The sequence below is a fragment of the Oreochromis niloticus genome, linkage group LG7 (assembly GCF_001858045.2).
Source record: "Oreochromis niloticus isolate F11D_XX linkage group LG7, O_niloticus_UMD_NMBU, whole genome shotgun sequence".
NCBI lineage: Eukaryota > Metazoa > Chordata > Actinopteri > Cichliformes > Cichlidae > Oreochromis > Oreochromis niloticus.
This window is the reverse complement of record NC_031972.2, coordinates 56,556,054-56,574,308: the sequence shown is the minus strand read 5'-3', so window position 1 is coordinate 56,574,308 and position 18,255 is coordinate 56,556,054. Positions and strand designations below refer to the sequence as shown.

General features: G+C 41.3%; 1 protein-coding gene across 1 annotated transcript in view; it reads left to right on the top strand.

Annotated features, from left to right (window-relative positions):
• Nucleotides 1-800: 800 nt before the first annotated feature.
• Nucleotides 801-18,255, top strand: part of LOC100693764 (membrane-associated guanylate kinase, WW and PDZ domain-containing protein 2) — an 89,763-nt gene continuing 72,308 nt past the window's right edge. Inside the window, 2 exon segments of the mRNA XM_025909468.1 lie at nucleotides 801-1,270; nucleotides 1,273-1,473. Of these exon segments, the coding sequence (XP_025765253.1) occupies nucleotides 1,177-1,270; nucleotides 1,273-1,473 (295 nt within the window). The 5' untranslated portion in view covers nucleotides 801-1,176.

Sequence of the window (18,255 nt, the reverse complement as noted above, 5' to 3'; positions counted from 1 at the left end):
AATTCCAACATAATGAATCCAAGAAGGGATGAAAAGCGCTTTTTGAAGCGTAATATTTGGGAATTTATGTTCATGTAATGGACAATCCTGCATGTCAGAACCAGGTATTAATGCACGAAGGAGGATGTCTGTATGGATGGGTGAGGGAGGCAGTTTTTGACCAACTACAGCAGTTTTACTCTAAACTGCGTATTAGTTTAACCATAGTTTGGCACACCTCTGTGCAGGTTTCCCCGCGTACTGTGTAGATATTATATAAAATCGGCATTAATAAAGACTTTTGTTACCCCAAGTCTTATATAAATAAAGCCTTTTATTAATCCCAGAGGAAATGATGTGGTCACTGTTGCTCCGAGACAGTAAGAAAAGTAACAAACAAGTTAAATTACCAGTATTAAATAATACAAAATATTGTATTATAATATTAATATGCTATTTTGTATATTATAAAATTGCTATGATAATACAAACAGCTCTAATTTTTAGATATAAAATTTTGTACTTAGTGTTAACAAACAACCATTAATCTCGTAATCACCACATCCCGGTGAACTTGCTGTCCCCCGGTGTTGTCCCGCGTGGTAATGCAGCCTTTGGATAGTCTTTACAAGCTTGTTGCATATTTTTTTAGAAAGGGAATATTCTGGCAAAGTCCACAGATATATGAATTTTGCAGCGCGAAACCTGCTGTTTCTCACACTCCCCAAACGCACTTGCGTGTAAATTGCGCGTGAGCAAGTTTATACAGGCTATCACGCAGCGTACCATATTTCGTCCTACATGTGTGCGATCACAGTGAGCCTGAGGAAGCGCCCCTGGCAGTGTAGTAAGAGTGAAGCGCCTCCTGTGCTATTTCCCCTCCTCTCCATCCCTTTACGCCGAACCAGAACCATTCATCTCTCCCCTCCTTCAGGCTTCACATCCGGGTCATCCGCCAGGATCTGTCTCTTGCGTCTGTGTGTCTGACAGAGTGATAATTATTTCAATCCGCTGCCGTGCTGTACTGCAGCTCTCTGCCCGACTGCGCGGCTCGCCGAGCGGACACTGCGCCAGCGTGCACCGGTGATGATGGAGCCACGAGCGCCGTGAAGCTGCAGCCGCTCGCACAAAAGGCAGAGATGAGACGGTAGGAGGCTTTTGCAGGGGCTAGCCCGCGGTGATTAACTCGCCCTAACGATGTCGAAGAGTCTCAAGAAGAAAAACCACTGGACCAACAAAGTCCACGAAGCGGTGATAACCCGGGGGAAAGAAGGCGAGCTGGGGTTCGAGCTGAAGGGGGCGCGGAGAACGGCCAGTTCCCCTACTTCGGCGAGGTGAAGCAGGGGAAGGGGCTGATCCAGAGCGGCAAACTGGCCCAGGATGAACTGCTGCTGGAGGTCAACGACATGCCAGTAGCCGGGCTCACTACCCGGGACGTGCTGGCCGTGATCAAACACTGCAAAGACCCGGTCCGCTTCAAATGTGTCAAGCAAGGTGAGATATGCGCTGGACGGGAGAGGGGCCAGGAGCGCGGATCCGCGGAGAGGCATGAGCGTGTGGCGTGTTTGTGTAAATAAGTGTTGCTGGTTTGATTAAGATGTCATTCGTGCAGTCATCTGTCAGTCTGCATTAAAGCGAGAAGCCGGTGTAAACACGGACCTTTGCTAGGCTGCAGGCCTGTTTTGTTGCTGAAATACAATTACGAGCCGTAATGATGGGCTCAGTCCACCAGGATCAGCAACTATAATGATTACATCGCAGCCAGGAGCAGCCGCGGTCTGTTTATCGCTGGTTCGATGCCTACAGGCTGGAGGGGGTGTGTCCGTTTAGGCTTGATGCCACAGCCTGCGGTTTTCTCCTTATTTTGGTCGAGGACGCGAGGCCTTCGCTGTGGATCAAATGTTTTTTTTCTTCTTCTTCTCTCTCTTCTCTTTGCTGGCTGCTGTACAGTCTGAGCAGACAGACACGCTTCACACAAACAGTCTGCTGCATGCCAACCCAGATCAGTACTGTTATTCCATGATACCTGCACCCCCATGAAGCTTTCATATTGATCTCCCCCTTTAAAATTTCACAGGCATGTGCACATGTGGTGCTCATGAAATGCTCAATAATTGTGCAGGCCATGCTTAGGGTAGCTTTGAGTGTGTTTTGATCAAAAAACCAAAACCAAACTGTAGCCTCTGAAGATGGAGGCTTGTTGTGATGTTTCAGTGGATTTCTGGCAGCAGACTTGACTGAGTGACCTGTTTCTGTCAGCCAGTGTAAGAGCAGGCAGGGTGTCTGCGCAGACAGAACATTGGATAGAAGTTAAAAGTGGAGGAGATGCTTATCATCGCACCCTCTGAGGTTCAGTTAAGCCCCAATAAGTGGCTAAAAAAGGGCTGCGTTCCCAGCCGTGAAATAAACCTCAGTGTGGCTTGAAATCACGCAGTTTTTTTAATTTTATTTTTGGACATTGCAGAGCATGCTTACAGAGGATTCGCCTGCTCTGTCTCAGTCCCTGTGTTTCCATGGGTTGCATCAATGTGATTGATTACTGAGTTAGAGCTGCTGACAGAGTGGGAGTGTGGTGTTGTGATGTGTGAGGGGTTAAAATGCTAATGTGCCTCTAACAGACAGGTCTATTCTCTTCCTCCCTCACTTATGCATTTAAACATGAGTCTATGCGTGTATTGAACTTCCCACCTCGTTGCTCTCCAGATGAACGTCGTCTTTGCCGAGAACGTCCTTGAGCCCTCTGCTGTTTGTGCACAGCTTGTTGTCCCCTTCACTACATATATTTTTTCGCTCCCTCTCCCTCTTTCTGTCCCTGTCATATTAGTATTTGACTTCCATCCAGTGGAGAGCGGAGTATATTTATGGCAGACAGTTGCTGACACACTCACGGCCCGCCGAGGAATCATCTAGAAGGAGTCCAGCCGCTCGACTCAGAGGCCACACACAGCCAAAAGAAAAGGGAAAAAAAATCAGAGATATGGTTGTCCCGTCTGAGTGCACAATCACGTCTGACCGGCCGTGCAGACATGCGCGCACTTACATGTTTTAACAGGCTATTTCCAGTCAGGTACACTGTAGAAAGCCCCGCTTCAGTCCCAGAGGGAGCACTGCACTGGCAGAGAGGCCTGATGGAGCTCCAGCGTGAGGTGACTCTGCCGTGACCTCCTTCAAGAGCCTACATCACAGTTTTTTAGGAACTACGGCGTTCAGACATGTTTTCGCTGTGCTCTCATTTAAATCGATGGGACGGGGGAAGCCAGTCATGCAGATTTTATTGGAACAAACCTGCATATTTGTTTCCAAAAAAATATCTGTGTTGGCAAGTTTTTTTTTGTGTGCATTGCACCACGCAGGTGTGAGTTGTCATTTAGGATGTATCACTTTCTAAAAGTGTCCATAAACATCATGTGCCAATCAGTCAAACTGCTTTCTTTTATACAGAAATTATTTAAGCGTGATAGCTGGATTGCCAACAAAGAAACAATTTCAAGTGCACATCTCAGGGGAGTTGTTATTTATTCCCCTTCTATGTTTGTGTGTGTGTGTTTAGCTGCTTCAAGATTCTCACCCCTCTGTCTTGTAAATGAATGTGCTGTAAATAAATCTCACCATCAAAGCAACAAACTGCACCACAAAATACCAACAAAACATAACAATTTCTACATTTTTTAAGCAATACTCTGGAACTTCCTGGCTGAACGGATAGCCGAGTGGTTAGGTCAGTTACTGCGTGGGTTCAAATGCTTTGTGTCATCTTCCGCTCTCTCCTAATTCCACCCTCCACCCCCCTAAAAAACCAAAAGCTTAAAACAAAGGGCCTTTTCACTGATGACACTGTGTCGTGTCATAGCTGGAGAGTCACGGATGTTATAAGAAAACGAGTGAGTCCACACCGGTTCACTGTTGGCGTGACACAAAACGAGGCCTGTTATGACTATTAGTGTGTTGTTGTTGAGCTTAAACCATAACAGCATCTGCTCGTTTGTACATTAGATGTTGCTCGTGCCCGTTTGCACCTAATGATTTTGATGTAGAGCTCTCCTCCATGTTCATCACCTCATCGGGAGCGAGCGTGAGTGAGGTGCAAACGGCTGCTCGACTCAGTGAGGCAGATTTATAGAAGTGCCATGAAGATCACAACCACAGAGGTGTTAGAACAGTATGGAGTGGAGAGAAGTGTGAATAAGTGTGTGTGTGTGTGTGTGTGACAAAGTGAGAAAGACAAAGGTAGAGTTTTAAGAGAAGAGTATGGTGGAGATGTGAGAAAAGAAACTTGGCAAAATGGACTCAGTTCCATCTTGTTGTTATTATTCATTTATTTATTTATATATATTACAGATGATGTCTGGCAGGTTCTTCATTCTTAAAAGCAAAGTAATGTGTTTATGTCTATACCTGTGATGTTATCTTTCTCCCCTCACCCCCAATCAGTCGTGACAGGTGGCTGCCCCTCCCTGAGCTTGTTTCCTGTTCAAAGGGAGTTTTTCCTCCCCACTGTCACAAGTGCATTGCTCACAGGGGGTCATTTCATTGTTGGGGTTTTCCCCGTATTACTGTGGAGTCTTTACCTTACAATGTAAAGCATCTTGAGGCGACTGCTGTTCTGATTTAGTAGAAATAAAAACTGACAGCATGCCCTAATTGTTCAGTAATGTTTGGAATCTCATTAATTTTCACTGCTGTTTTCAGTTTTTGGAAAAATTAAAAAAAGTTATATGACGAATACTTAATAGATAAACTTGGAGACAAACAAAACAAGTGGCTCTTTTCCATTCTCGTAAATAACTTGGGAGCAAATGCACTGATATAAGTAATATCAGCTGTTTTTAGAGCCTTTATTCTCTTATTCAGATTCAGGCTGAATCTACAACAAGTCCTGATATAATTTACATACCAATAAGCAGAATATCAGAAATGGCCTTTCCCCTACCTGAAGATTCCTCCATACAAGAAAAGAAACCAGCACTGTCACTGCTTGTCTCTCTGAAATGTAATTTTCTCCCCTCCAAATACAGTATATGTTTTTGGCTCTCGGAGAAAAGTGTGGAGGTGGGAGACCCCGGGATGTTTATCCACTTGGGTTTGTGAGCACAATATGTGTTCCTTCTGAGGGAAAACAACATGAATTCAAAATGTTAACATGGCCTTTAACATCTAAGTGGAGCACAGTCAGCCTCCGTCACACTGTGCAGCACTCGCCCACAGCTTATACGGGGCAGGCCAGCAAGCTCGCGGTTCCTTAATGAAACTGTTAACTGGGATTCTGCAGACAGCAGTAAAAACATATGTTCGTCCTACTGATTGCATAAATTTGATGATCTGCTTTGTGAAGTTGACTGTTTCAAATCTGCAGTTTACATCAAGAACGCGGGCTCATTTGATCCCGATTTTGCTTCGAACTCGTTAAACATCACATCTTCAGTTTAACACAAAGGTAAAGTGAAACAGGTTTTCTTTTAGATTTATGGCTGAGATGAGCAAACATTCAAGAAGTCTTAAATGTGCACTTGTTGACTGTGTATGCATAGATAGAGGGATTATATGCTGCCTAAACAACCTATCAGCAAATAAAACTGATACTTATTGAAGTTTCTGTGTTGTGTTAACATGAATTTTGCACTGCTCAAGTTCAGACATGGTGTGATGAAGACCAAACAGTTGACCCATTTCTTAGAATGAAGACTTCTTTGTTTCATAAGAATAATAGGGGAATAAATAACACCAAAATAAAGTAAAATATAGTAGTGTTAGCCTTAAAAATCTTTGTATTAGCAAAAATGTAGTTTTTTAAAAACATAAACCTTAATTGTTTTTAATCCTTGAAATAAAAAAACATGCAAAAAGCTGAGACTGTAAGGAAATATCTTTATTTATCAAAAAAGGGATATTTTCAGGTTTTAAAGCTGTGTGCAGACAGGGAGGTAGGCAAACCTTCGATATGGTGGGTGTACTGGAATTTAGACTTTCCTTGAATAAATGAAGTGCGTAACAAATATTTTATTATAACCCTAAAATCTTTTATAATAGTATGTTTGGTTTTTTGTAGCGTTATCCGTTTCTCCACAAACAAATGCAATAGGCTATTAAGCTATTAAGGTTGTTGTTGTATGCGCTAAGCTTCTTAAGCATGCTTTCCAGTTTATTTCAGAGCAGAAAAAACACACATTTTAATATTTTCATGAGTCTTTTCTGATGTCTTATTGCATTTTTTTTTTAAAGGCTCTAAAAAAGATATATTGATCCAAACACAGCACGTAGGAGAAATTGGAAAGCTTGACAGGCTTTCCAGGCATGGTTATGGTTGCTAAGCTCAGACTGAATAATCACTCTTCGGAGGCGTCGATGGTCACAAAGCACAAATCCTCAAAGCTACTGTCCAAGCAAGGCCATTTAAAACTGCTTATATAAAAAAACAAAATAGAAAATACAGCCACAGCAGTGTTGCAACACAAAAAAGCTTAATGGCTGTTCAGTTAGCTTTTAATCTCTCTAAAATCTACACTTCGGGTCATTTTCTGATGTTGTCAAGTTTTCTGACTTGGCTGTCCAAGTGCTGCCAGTCCTCTTAATGATGTACAGTACAGTACTGGGGGACAGATGGAGCAGAGGGAGAGAAGGGGACCTTCTTCTGCTCTCATGTCGCTTTGTTGATGAGAAGCTTGAAGAATCAGTGCATAACATCCTGTCTGCTCCGTTGGTATTAATAACTCACCAAGAGATGAGTTCTGTCAGAGGCGGAGGATGATTTTATTGAGGCTAGAAGCTGTTGGAGCTCAGCTTGGAGGATCAAACCCGAGCTCAGCCAGCCAATGACCAAATATCTAACTGGTCCAGTTAAGTGAATTAGGTCAATGTAATTCTCCTCAGCGTGGACACGCTGCATGGGACTGCACTGGGACTGTGCTGCAGCGTGTGTTTGTGAGGTGCAGATAGAAGCGGTGTCTTTGTGTAAAAGACGTGACTGAAAGGAGGTTTTTGTCAAGTGATTTTCCCTAAATGTCATTCGAGTCATGATGTGATCAGAGTTTTTAAGAACCGTGACGCCAGTTCTCCCGCCGTTCAGTTATTCTAATGTCAGGACGTGACTGGTTATGATGCCAGTTTTAGCATTTTTGCAGAATCTGTGACAGCACAGAGCTTTTAGTGATGGATCGATGTGGCAATGCGACCATATGATGCTGTGTGAGGCTGCATTTCATACTGGCTGAGAAAAACATCAAATTCTTATGGTTATTCAGGATGAGTGTGTCTGCGTGCTGAGAGGGGGGGTTGTGTGAAATATGCTGAGAAAGGAATTAAGTGCGAGTATGTAAAATGTATGCATGCACATATTCATTATGGGAACAATAGAAAGTTGTCTTTGCGTGCAAGATTTCAGCAATGAATCATCTCTTTTGATGTAATAACGTGGACACAAAAATGATAAAAATACAAAGACGAAGCTGATTTGGGGGGGATATTTGCTCTGATGGTTGTTTTCCTTGTTTGTTTTGTTTATATGACATATTACTTTTTTATGATGTTCATTGTTTATTTTACACTGAACTCTGAAAACTGGTTTTTAAAGCATGGCTGTATAAATAAATCTTAATTTGTGGGTATTTATGTTTTACACCTTACACCTCTGGCCACCTAGTGGAGCTTCTTTATCTTGTGACAACCGCAGTGAAAGTAATGTAATCAGGCTGAGGTGATTCTGCTTCGTAAGAGAAAAATGTTGTGCCTGTGTGAGAATTTTTTTTTCCTTTTTGGTCTTTTACTGAATCAGCAACACGCTGCAAAATCCTCAGTAGAAGTAAAAGTTATGAATTACAAATATTGCCTAAATGCAAGTTTATTAGGATACGAAACCTACAAAACCTAATAATACAATAAAATATTCTGCTGATTGAATGTACATTATTGTGCAAAGCTTCTGAATACTCCCTCATTTCTTTATATTTTGCTTCCAAGGAGACAGACTTTCTTCTATATTCTCTAAAGAGGCCCTGAGCAATACTTCTCCAGGTTTTCTCAGTGTCTTTCAAAGTTTTTGAATATTGGCTCCTTTTTCACTCATTTTCAGTACAGTCCTTGTATCTGGCCATTTTCAGAGGATGTTTTATGTTTTTTCTGCCATTTAGGGTACGTAACACTGACCTATGAATCGTTCAAGCATAAAAAAGGCACCAAAATCACAGGAAAAAACAGTGTTGTGTCCGTATATAACAGACAACTTAAATTATATATTTATTAATAGCAGCCAAAAATGCATAATTTGTTCCCATTCCTTTAGTTGAATCTATGAAGAATGACAAAAAGAAACCTTGGCATATTTTGCACGGTGTGCAGTGCATTTTTAAAGAATTTAAGGAAATTGGACAAGTGGAGGACAAAAGAAGAAGTGGACGGGCTAAAATCTATCTATAGCAGAAGAACAGCATCCGAATGTCATGTCCTTAAGAAATGTAGGAAAAAAACCCCCAGCAGGCCTGACACAGGATCTGAGAGATACATCTGAATCTTTGGTTGATCGATCTACTAGCAAAGCCTTATCAGAAAAGATGTCAAGATGCCATTTTTATGCCATTCACAAGGAACTGGGCTGAAAATCACTGGTATCAGATCTCTTTTGTTAGAGAATCTAAACAATTTTACACTTTGGCTTCTCATTGTCATCAGTATGTACTGAGAAAGTCAGGAGAGTAGTACAACAGTGAGTGTTTACAGCCATCTGCAAAACATGATGAAGGCTCTGCCATGTTTTGGGGCTGTAGTGTTGGCGGTAGTGTTGGAGAGTGTTTGAGAGGTCAAAATTGATGGATTTATGAATGAAGAAAAGTGCCATCAGATCTTGATCCACCATGCAGTACCATTTGGAAAGCTTCTGATTGGCAACAGCTTCAGTTTTCAGCATGACAGTGACCCCAAACACACTGCCAGTGCAGTGAAAGCACACCTGGATAGACAAACACACAATACGACACTGTCGATCATGGATTGGCCTCCCCAGAGCCCAAACTTCAACATTATTTAGGGGGATCATCTTGACAGAAAACTGAACAAAAGGCAGCCAACATCCTAAGAAGAGCTTTGAATGTCATTCAGGAAGCCTGGAGAAACATTCTTTAAGACTACTTAAAAAAATTAAAAGAAAACTTGCCTGAGAGAGTTCAGGCAGTGTTGAAGAAGAAAGGTGATCAAACTCACTGTTGACTTTCATGGTCATTTGTACTGTAATAAAATACAATAAATGCTTCCCTCCAAAAGATAAAGACAAGAGGGGTGGCTCAAGACTTTTGCACAACACTGGATACTATATTGGGATATCTTCAATTTAATTCAATTCAATTTTATTCATAAGTAGCGCTAAGAAACCTCCTGGTTCTGCTGCGACTGGTTGGGGGTGATGGGATGATAACTGACATGATTAATATTACTAATTATTTATTTATGTATTATTAAACCTTCATTTTGTTTAATCCTGGTCTTCTCAGACCTTTTTCCCCAGGGAAGAAAATTATCCAAGGAATGCTTGATAATCCCTGAACTGAATAATCTCACTACTATTCACTTGCTTTCTAAAACCATCCAATCTGAAGGTTTAAGATACATGTATTGATAACATGGGCAGGAATAAAATACACAATATGGTACTTTTGTTGGTGTAAATATACACTTTGCACTTGTATTTTTGCACTTTTTGACTTACAGCGCAACTTTACAATTTATGGCAAATGATTTTGGCGGGCGCTTGTCTATGTGTGTCTGATCCATATTGGTAACCACTGGTTTAAGCTGTAGGATACAATCCATATCTTTTCCTTATGAAGTTTTAGTTGCCTCTTAAATTATTTTTGTGGTCTAAAAAGTACACAGAAATTCAAAGTGGCATAAAATGGAAGTCCTCGAGTGTTTACATTTGTATTTACACATGTATAATCACTACACTCTCCTACTGACATTCACATGCAACCCCTGTCACTTTACTCTTTTTCTCCCACTGTCTCAGTCAGCCGGGAGGTCTGAGGGTTTAATGAGGCGAGTGTACAGCTGAGAGACACCACCACCTCTCACCTCCAGAGGTGGAGGCAGACAGCTCATCACAGCTGCCGCATGTATTTAGAGTCACTCGGTTTGTCTGGCTCTGCGCGTACAATACCTCTCTGTGTGTTTTATAAGTCAGCAGGTCTGCTTTGAAAATGATATCTGCTGTATTTAGAAAACCTTCTCAGGGAGTCAGGACTGTGGTGAAACAACAGCTTCCCTCCTACTTTCACTGAATCATATCTTATTCAGTCAGGCATGGCAGCACAGAAGGCAGTGCATGGTTTTCATTCATTGACATAGTGTGTATTAGCCAGCAGCGCTAATCTGATAGCTTCACTGTGGGCTTCAGATCTGAATGAGAAGGATTATAAAAGCTGGCGTCAGGAGCTGCTCCGGCTGCTGCACTGAAACTGGTGGATGGCTACCAACAATGGCGTGTGATTTTCTGACTTTCTAAAGAGGCTCACTTTCATTCCCGAGTTGAGTAGTTTGAAGTGGAGCCAACTCATACGCAGAGTACTGTGACACGCGTCATGCACTATATATATAATATGTGTATACGTGTTAAAACCTGTTTTTCATAACCACACCTCAGCTGTTTTGAAAACCCTCTAATTTTTCTGCTCTGCATCGGTTTATGCACATGATCATGAGTTCATTTCACTGTTGTACCTCCATACAATAAATGAATGGGGGAAAAATCCTTTTGTGTAAGGCTGCTCTGCTTAAATATGAATTTAAATTCCACTGCTGACTCAATCGTGCTCATTGCAGCAGCAGGCAGCTTCCTGTTCTACTGGAAGAAATCTCGGCTGACGTGTTAAAATGCTTCATTTACATTCTGGATCGTTTCATAACTGTAGCTAATGCTTCCTGCCAGTAGAGGACAGCAGCTGTCTAATCAGTTTTCAAAGGAGCAGCTCTCTATCTGCTCTGACATTCTCACAGGAAGTCTAGTTCACATCATGATAAAGTTTAATAGTAGCAGACTGAACTCCACTGAGTTCAAAAGTGTTGCATTCAGTAGTTGTACTGAAGCAACTCTGCTGTTTCAGATGAATGTGCAAGTTTCTGTGTATAAAGACGAGCCTGTCACTGACTAATTCAGTATAGAGAGCATCAAAGATAGCTAGAACTGTAAGTTGTGTCTTTTAAATTGTAAAAAAAGGACCAAAATCATGTTCTTATGAGCTACAGCGACACAAGTTTCCAACCTGAACTTATTTAGTCTTCTAGTTACTAAAGTTAAATCCTTCTCTGAGCTGAGGGGCCAAGATCCGATCAAACTCATGCAGTGCTGTAAAAAAATATTTGCCCTCTTCTTAAGTTCTTTGCTTTTGCATATTTGCATCTCCACTATAGCTCACCTTATTCCAGCTTTAATAACATGGTTTGGGTCTGCAGTAACTTTTCCTGGGTTCTTTGGTTGCCTGTCTTCACTGGTTTCCATTATTTCCTTCTGATATCTGAAAAATGCCACTAGACACAAACCTTTTCCCAGAAGAGACGTTCTTTTGGTTACCCTGAATGATTCACAACACCCAGCAGAGACAGGCATCGGTCTCTTTGTGGAGGATTTTCAAGGAAAATTGAAAATGGTTCACATTAAATTCACTGAAGCAGAAACCTAGCCTGCTAAAAAAAAAAAAATTCTAATAATATCTATTGTGACAGGGCTGAAACCTTATTTGAGAAGATCTTTAAGAACAACTCAAACCTTTGCAAAAAAATTACCTTGGATGACTCAACCTGTCAGTCCTTTACTTTGTTATGCGCTTTGTCATTTTCTAATTTTGACTCTTAAAATTGTGCTTATGGGAGAGACTAACAAGGATGCTGTCATTTATACATGGTGTTTGTAAAGGTTTGATCAATGAGAAGGGAAGATGCACTTTATTGGCAAACGTATTTGCTCGTCTGCCTTCACATGCATATAATCTTAAGTGACATCTCATTGTTAATCCATAGGGTTTAATACGATGCCAGCTCAACCTTTGCAGCTATGAGAGCTTCAACTCTTCTGGGAAGGCTTTCCACAAGGTTTAGGTGTTTTTATAGGATTTTTTTGACAATTCCTCCAGAAGAGTATTTGTGAGGTTTGGATGTGAAGGCCCAGCTCACAGTCTCTGCTCTAATTCATCCCAAAGGTGTTCTGTTGTGTTGAAGCCAGTCAAGTTCTTCCACACTAAACTCACTCATCCATGTCTTTATGGACTTTGCTTTGTGCACCAGTGAGGAGTCATGTTGGAGCCATCCCCGAAACCTTCCCACGAAGTTGGGAGCATGAAATTGTTCGAAATGTCTCGGTGTGCTAAGCATTAAGAGTTCCTTTCACTGGAACTAAGGGGCTGAGCCCATCTCCTTAAATATAACCCCACACCATGATTCCCCTTCCACCAAACTTTACACTTGGGACAATGCAGTCACAAACCCAGATGATCAGATTGCCAGGCTGAAAAGCATGACTTGTCACTCCAGAGAACACACCACCACTGCTCTAGAGTCCAGTGGTGGTGTGCTTTGCATCACTGGATCCAATGCTTTGCGTTGGTGCTTGGTGATGTAAGGCTTGGATGCAGCTACTCAGTCACTGAAACCCATTCCATGAAGCTCTCCACATACTGATCTTGAGCTCATCTGAAGGCCACATGAAGTTTGGAGGTTTGTAGCAACTGACTCTGCAGAAAGTAGTGGACCTCTGAACACAAAGCCCGTTAGCATCTGCTGATCCTGCTTATTGATTTTATTCACCTGTACATGGAAGTGATTGGAACACCTGAATTCAATGATCTGGATGAGTGAGTGAGTACCTTTGTCAATATAGTGTATGTTGGTCTCCTTTAACATTAGTATTGACAAATGTTCAGTGTAGCCTGGTCAGACCAAGATATTAAGTGTATTATGCTTAGCTGTTTACTGCTCCAATTGTGGAAATTATTAAACTTCTGGACTTTTACTGCCAATAATTTGGAGTTGATCCTAACGAAATGGTAATCACCTTGACGATGAGTAAGTGGAGCATGCCTGAGCTTAAAAGTATTTTCCACCTGACTTGTTAGGGTGAGAGTTATGGCCATTTCTTGCAGACTTTATGAGCATGGTGTCTATTACATTCTTGTTCATATAGTTCATCCTTGCAAGCTGTAATGGAGAAAAGAAAGGAGCAATCAGGTCAGTACAGTGGAGTTGAATTCAATTCCTTTTAGTTTGGATTTAGCAGCATGAAGGGCCCCTTAATCACTACAGACAGGGTTTATTAGACTATCAGACCATAGCAGCCAAGTGATGCATTGGAGAGCAGAATCATTATGATGCTCAGAAGGTGGCCTTCTCTCAGCCACAGTCGCAATTATTAATTTTTTGTATTGACAGGGAACACACCCATGCTGGTTTTAACCCCTCAGGGAATCGACTGCTGCACCCCCAAACTGATGAGTTTCTTATTACTCTCCACTGCCTCTGGGCTTTCTTCATACCTCACTCTCTCTGTGTTTTCTACCCATTATTGTTACTCAACTTTCCCACATCTGCGAACCAGCGGATGAAGCATTTGAGCCGTGCACATTTTACCCCGTTTTTGTCTTTTAATTGGTCTTTCTTTGCTTTCCATTAAGAAGCATGCTGCTTGTTTCCGACTGAGTCTTTGGAGCGCTGCTTGAATACAATGAGGAGTGACGGGAGAAAGAATGCAGTACAACTCTAACAGAGTTTTTTATAGTATGTGAATCCAATTGCCATAATTACCACAATTTGATAGATGTGTATCTGTGGAGTTGTATTAGCTCAGGCTTGCCAAGCAAAGAACTGTGAGGATATATTGTGTATTAATGTGTCCACCAAAGAGCTACAGGTGGGTTTGCTGCACCTTTTAAGTGTTGACCGCTATGCCTTCTGTCCTTATGCAGATAATAAACGCCAGCACAAATAGATAAACGAGCCTTCGGGCATATGCTCTTTGATTGAAGAACAAGCTAGATTTGGTTTTACCTGCAAGCCAAATATCGATAAGTCTTCTCATCTATTTGAAACATGGTTTCATGCCATAATTTTCAACACAACGCAGAGTGGAGGGGCTGTTTGAGCTAACCGCTAACAGTTAGGTGTAACTGAGCATGGCTACATGAGGAATTAGGAATGGCAATTCCGTTAGCCTACCACTTTTAGTCCTGAAATCTCATTTGTAGTGTGAGCTTGTTTCCCTTTACAGTGACTCAGAGGTTGTGTCTGGCCTTGATTATGGCACCGTAGAGAAAGACATGGAGGAACATCATCATTAAGACTAGTCTGAGGATGGGGGGGGGATCAATATTAAGACCTTTAGGAGAGAGGCTCTGTCATTTACTATTAATAATGGGCCCTGCAGCCTGCTGTAATAACGCCATTAGGAGTACTGGAAACTGATGCTTTATCCACAGCTAAATGGCCTTTTTACAATACACCCACATGTGGCGACTATAAATGCATACAGTATCCAGTATAATTCTCACACAAACACACACACACACACACACCGTATCATACCCTACCCACCTTTTTCTCACACAGCCCTTCCTGTGCCTAATTGGGAGTGTTAGACAAGAAAAAGTGGGCCAAGTCCGATCTTAGTATTCTTTAACTGGACCACAGGAGATGTGGACGAAGACACTGTGAAAGTAAAATGTCAAATATGACAAGGAGATAAAAAGAGGTAGAAAAACAGAATGATAGAAATGAATGTAAACAGGGCAAGAAAAAAGGTACTGTATGTTCTTTAAAGAGACAGTAAAATACATTTTGGCTTTTTTAAAATAGTGTTCACAATGTAATGGACTTACGTTATATGTAGCAAATGACAAATATACTGTAAACAGCCCCAAAATAAAAGAGCAATAGTATTACAGTATATAAATATTTGTAGCTTATTACTATACCTTAATTGGTTGTTTCTTTTTTTGAAGTCTGATGTGTGTAGAATTTGTCCTCCTAACCCCTTTTTTCGGATATTATTTGGCTAGGGTCTTATTCTGAAAGGAAACGTAAAAACGGAAATTGACGGTATCAAAAGTAAACAATGTAACTGAAGATCAAAGCTCAACCTTCAGGTCTCTAAAGGTTTGGAAACCATGTATTTGAGTAAACTTCAGTTCCTGCAGTCAAAAGTAACAGAAAGGTAATAGCATGCTGTGGGTGCTAAGCGTGGCCTATGCAGTAGCTGATATTTTACAGGTCAAAGTTTAGGACATTTTGAATGTGATGCAAATAATTAGACTCGTGGTGGCCTTTTTCAGAAATTTACAAATGCACTGTAGCAGGTTATGTTATCGCCTTTTCTGCTGTTACTGTCTTTGAAGTTCATTTATCTGCTAAATAAAAGCCAGCATCTTCAGTTTAACTTCACATTTAATGCCGTTCAATTCAAGTTTATTTATATAGTAAAAGCACTTTATATTGTAAGATAAAGACCCTCTATGAGCAAGCTCTTGGTGATAGTGGGAAGGAAAAACAGGAAGAAACCTCTGGCATAACCAGACCAGACAAAAGACACTAAAGATATTTTAATTTTTATGTAACTCTCTGGTAATATAAAAAGTGTAGAAATTAATAGAAAAAAGCATGCTAACTTTTAGGAATTGTGCATAATTATAATCAGCATTAGGTGACTATGTTTAAAAGAGGAATTTGGCCAAAGCACATACCATAGTTTTTTATTTACTCATTTATTTGTTTGTGGGTTGTTAGCATTATCCAATAATTTGGCGAATGCTATTAGCAAACAAACATGAATAACTTAGGTTTGCTGTTAGCCAAACCCAACTTGATAATATTTTATATAACATTGTATATAACATTGTATTAATTAATAAAGAAAACGCTGGGCATGTTATTTGACTTATGATCTCTATAAATGGAAACCCATACATGAATATTTAGAATCTGTAGGCAAGGAACAAGACTTCTGATACTAGGAGTTTTCTAGTTTCCATATATAGTCTGTAGTATTGACTAGTCAGATTTAAGCAAGCTTTGGCTGCTTTCAGCATGCGTGCAGAGCAAAAGACAAAACTCAAGATTTTTCATGTCTTTTAAAAAAGTGTAGTTAGGAACTCTTGGACCAGATATCCCCTGGCCACACGGAAAGCTCCAAAACATTAGCTGTTAGAGTTTAGCTCATTAGATGATAGCTGATGGATTGTCTAGCTTTGATTTTCCTCTTTCATTTTTCAAACATTTTCTTTCTGTTCATGGCGGTTCCTGACTAGAGCTTCATTTGTGCTGTCCCCCTAAAAGACGTTATATGACAACTTTGACTTTACCCTTAATGATAGATTTTGACACCTCGGGTATATATCAATGAAGATGTAAATTGATGACCATTAGAACACGTTCTGGGTTTTTCCAAGAGTATATGGGAAGCTGTATAGGCAGAGATGACCTTCACTAACCTTTGATGCACATCTGGCCATTTTTGTTCTGTAAGCAGGCCTGAAATATGACAGAAATCGCTCAGGTCAGAAATAAGAAATAAAGGTTACCTATAGCAGGCGTCCAAGGGGGAGTGAGTTAAAAGAAACACCTGCAGTGTTTAATCCGTTTAAGTTGAACTCTGGTTTGGTGCAGTTCACTTATGCAGATGTGAACACAGTAATCACACTCAGGTCCAATTGGAGGTCTCGGTCCAGTTCCAAATGAACTCCAGAGCAGTATGTTTATGGGGTGAACTTAATCTGACCCAGCTTCCAGGTGTACATTGCAAGTTTAAGCTAAACTCGGGATACCGTAGATATGTTTAAAGGTGTAACACGGGCAACACTAAAGCGGTCGCACCAAAACGTCACGCTAAAAAGAAAGATTCTTCAAAATACAAGGGGGAGCAAGCAAGTCAGATACCCAGGGCACAGAGATGAAGCAGGTCTCATCAGAAACAGTTTATTTCTAGGCCAGGGATCACAAAAACACCCTTGAAAACATACATGGGAAAAATGTTATTGACAGCTAAAACTAGTAAAAATACAATTTTCTACATCTACTAAAATTCCCTGATGTCATGTCCCACAACCATGGATGCATTATGGGTCCACCAGCGGGCCAGAAACTCCTTTGCATGAGTTGGTTCCATGCTAGCCCTGTATTAGGCCGACGGGGAGGAGCCTCCTATTCCCCTCTTGTCCTCTCACTGGGCCGCCCACATCCCAGCCCGGCTTCCATTTCACACTGGAATCCTCCACGCAATGCCACCATGGATCCCCTCGTGTCAGCAACCTGCAAATACACAAATAGGGGCCAGAAAACACGTCCCGGAAGAGACCCTGGCTCATAGCCATGGCAACCCTTTCCCAGCTCAGCTGCACCCAGCATACGACAGTGGGAAAAGCGTTACTCACATATGCCGGCAGAGGTACACCTCTGCCCGGCGGTCGATAACAGGCAGCGTCTCCCACTGTCGCCCTTCACACTGTCCAACTGGGCCGTCGTGTCACGCTGGCCATCTAGCATTCCTCTTCCACTCTGGGCCTCCTTTCTTCAGTGCTCTGCTAGCCCTGCTTTTAAAAGGTCTTTACACAGCTGATAGGCCACCTCTGGACACACCCATGCCTCAGCAGGTGGTCCCCATCAGCTAATTTGTCCCATGTGTAGCCAGTCCACAGTAGATTAAAACCATGTCATGTAAAACACTAAAAACCATGCAATAGAAACAGAATAAAACCATGCAAATAACACGACACTCATAAATAAACACTAAAAATCAGAATAAAACGATATACAAGATAAATACAAATTTCCACTGTGTGACAAAGGTCAGTATGAGTTAGATAGCGACTAGCTGTGGAAGATGTCCAGAGCACAACATATTTATTCTTCAACACAGCCTGAACTCTCTTAGGGAAGCTTTCTTTGCATTTCTTTATGCAGTCTTCAGCAATAGTTCTCCAGGCTTCTTGAAGGACGTTCAAAGCTCTTCTCTGGATGTTGGCTGCCTTTTTTTTACCGTACTCTCTCAAGATGATTCCAATCTGCTTCAATAATGTTGAGGTGTTGGCTCTGGTTACTTGAAAGTCAGAGTCCAAAAAAGGTTTCCAATGATGAACCTTGCATGGTTTTTCTTATAATACTCCTGTGAAGGTGGTGCAAGCTGCAGCGCTCAGCTGCTTGGTCAAAGCTTGGATGAGGAAATGGATTTTCTTTTTTCTCTCTTTTGATTTATGCATGTTTATGAATGTTCGTGTCTCAGAGGTGCAGCTGAATATGCGATGCCTCCTGCCTTACAGT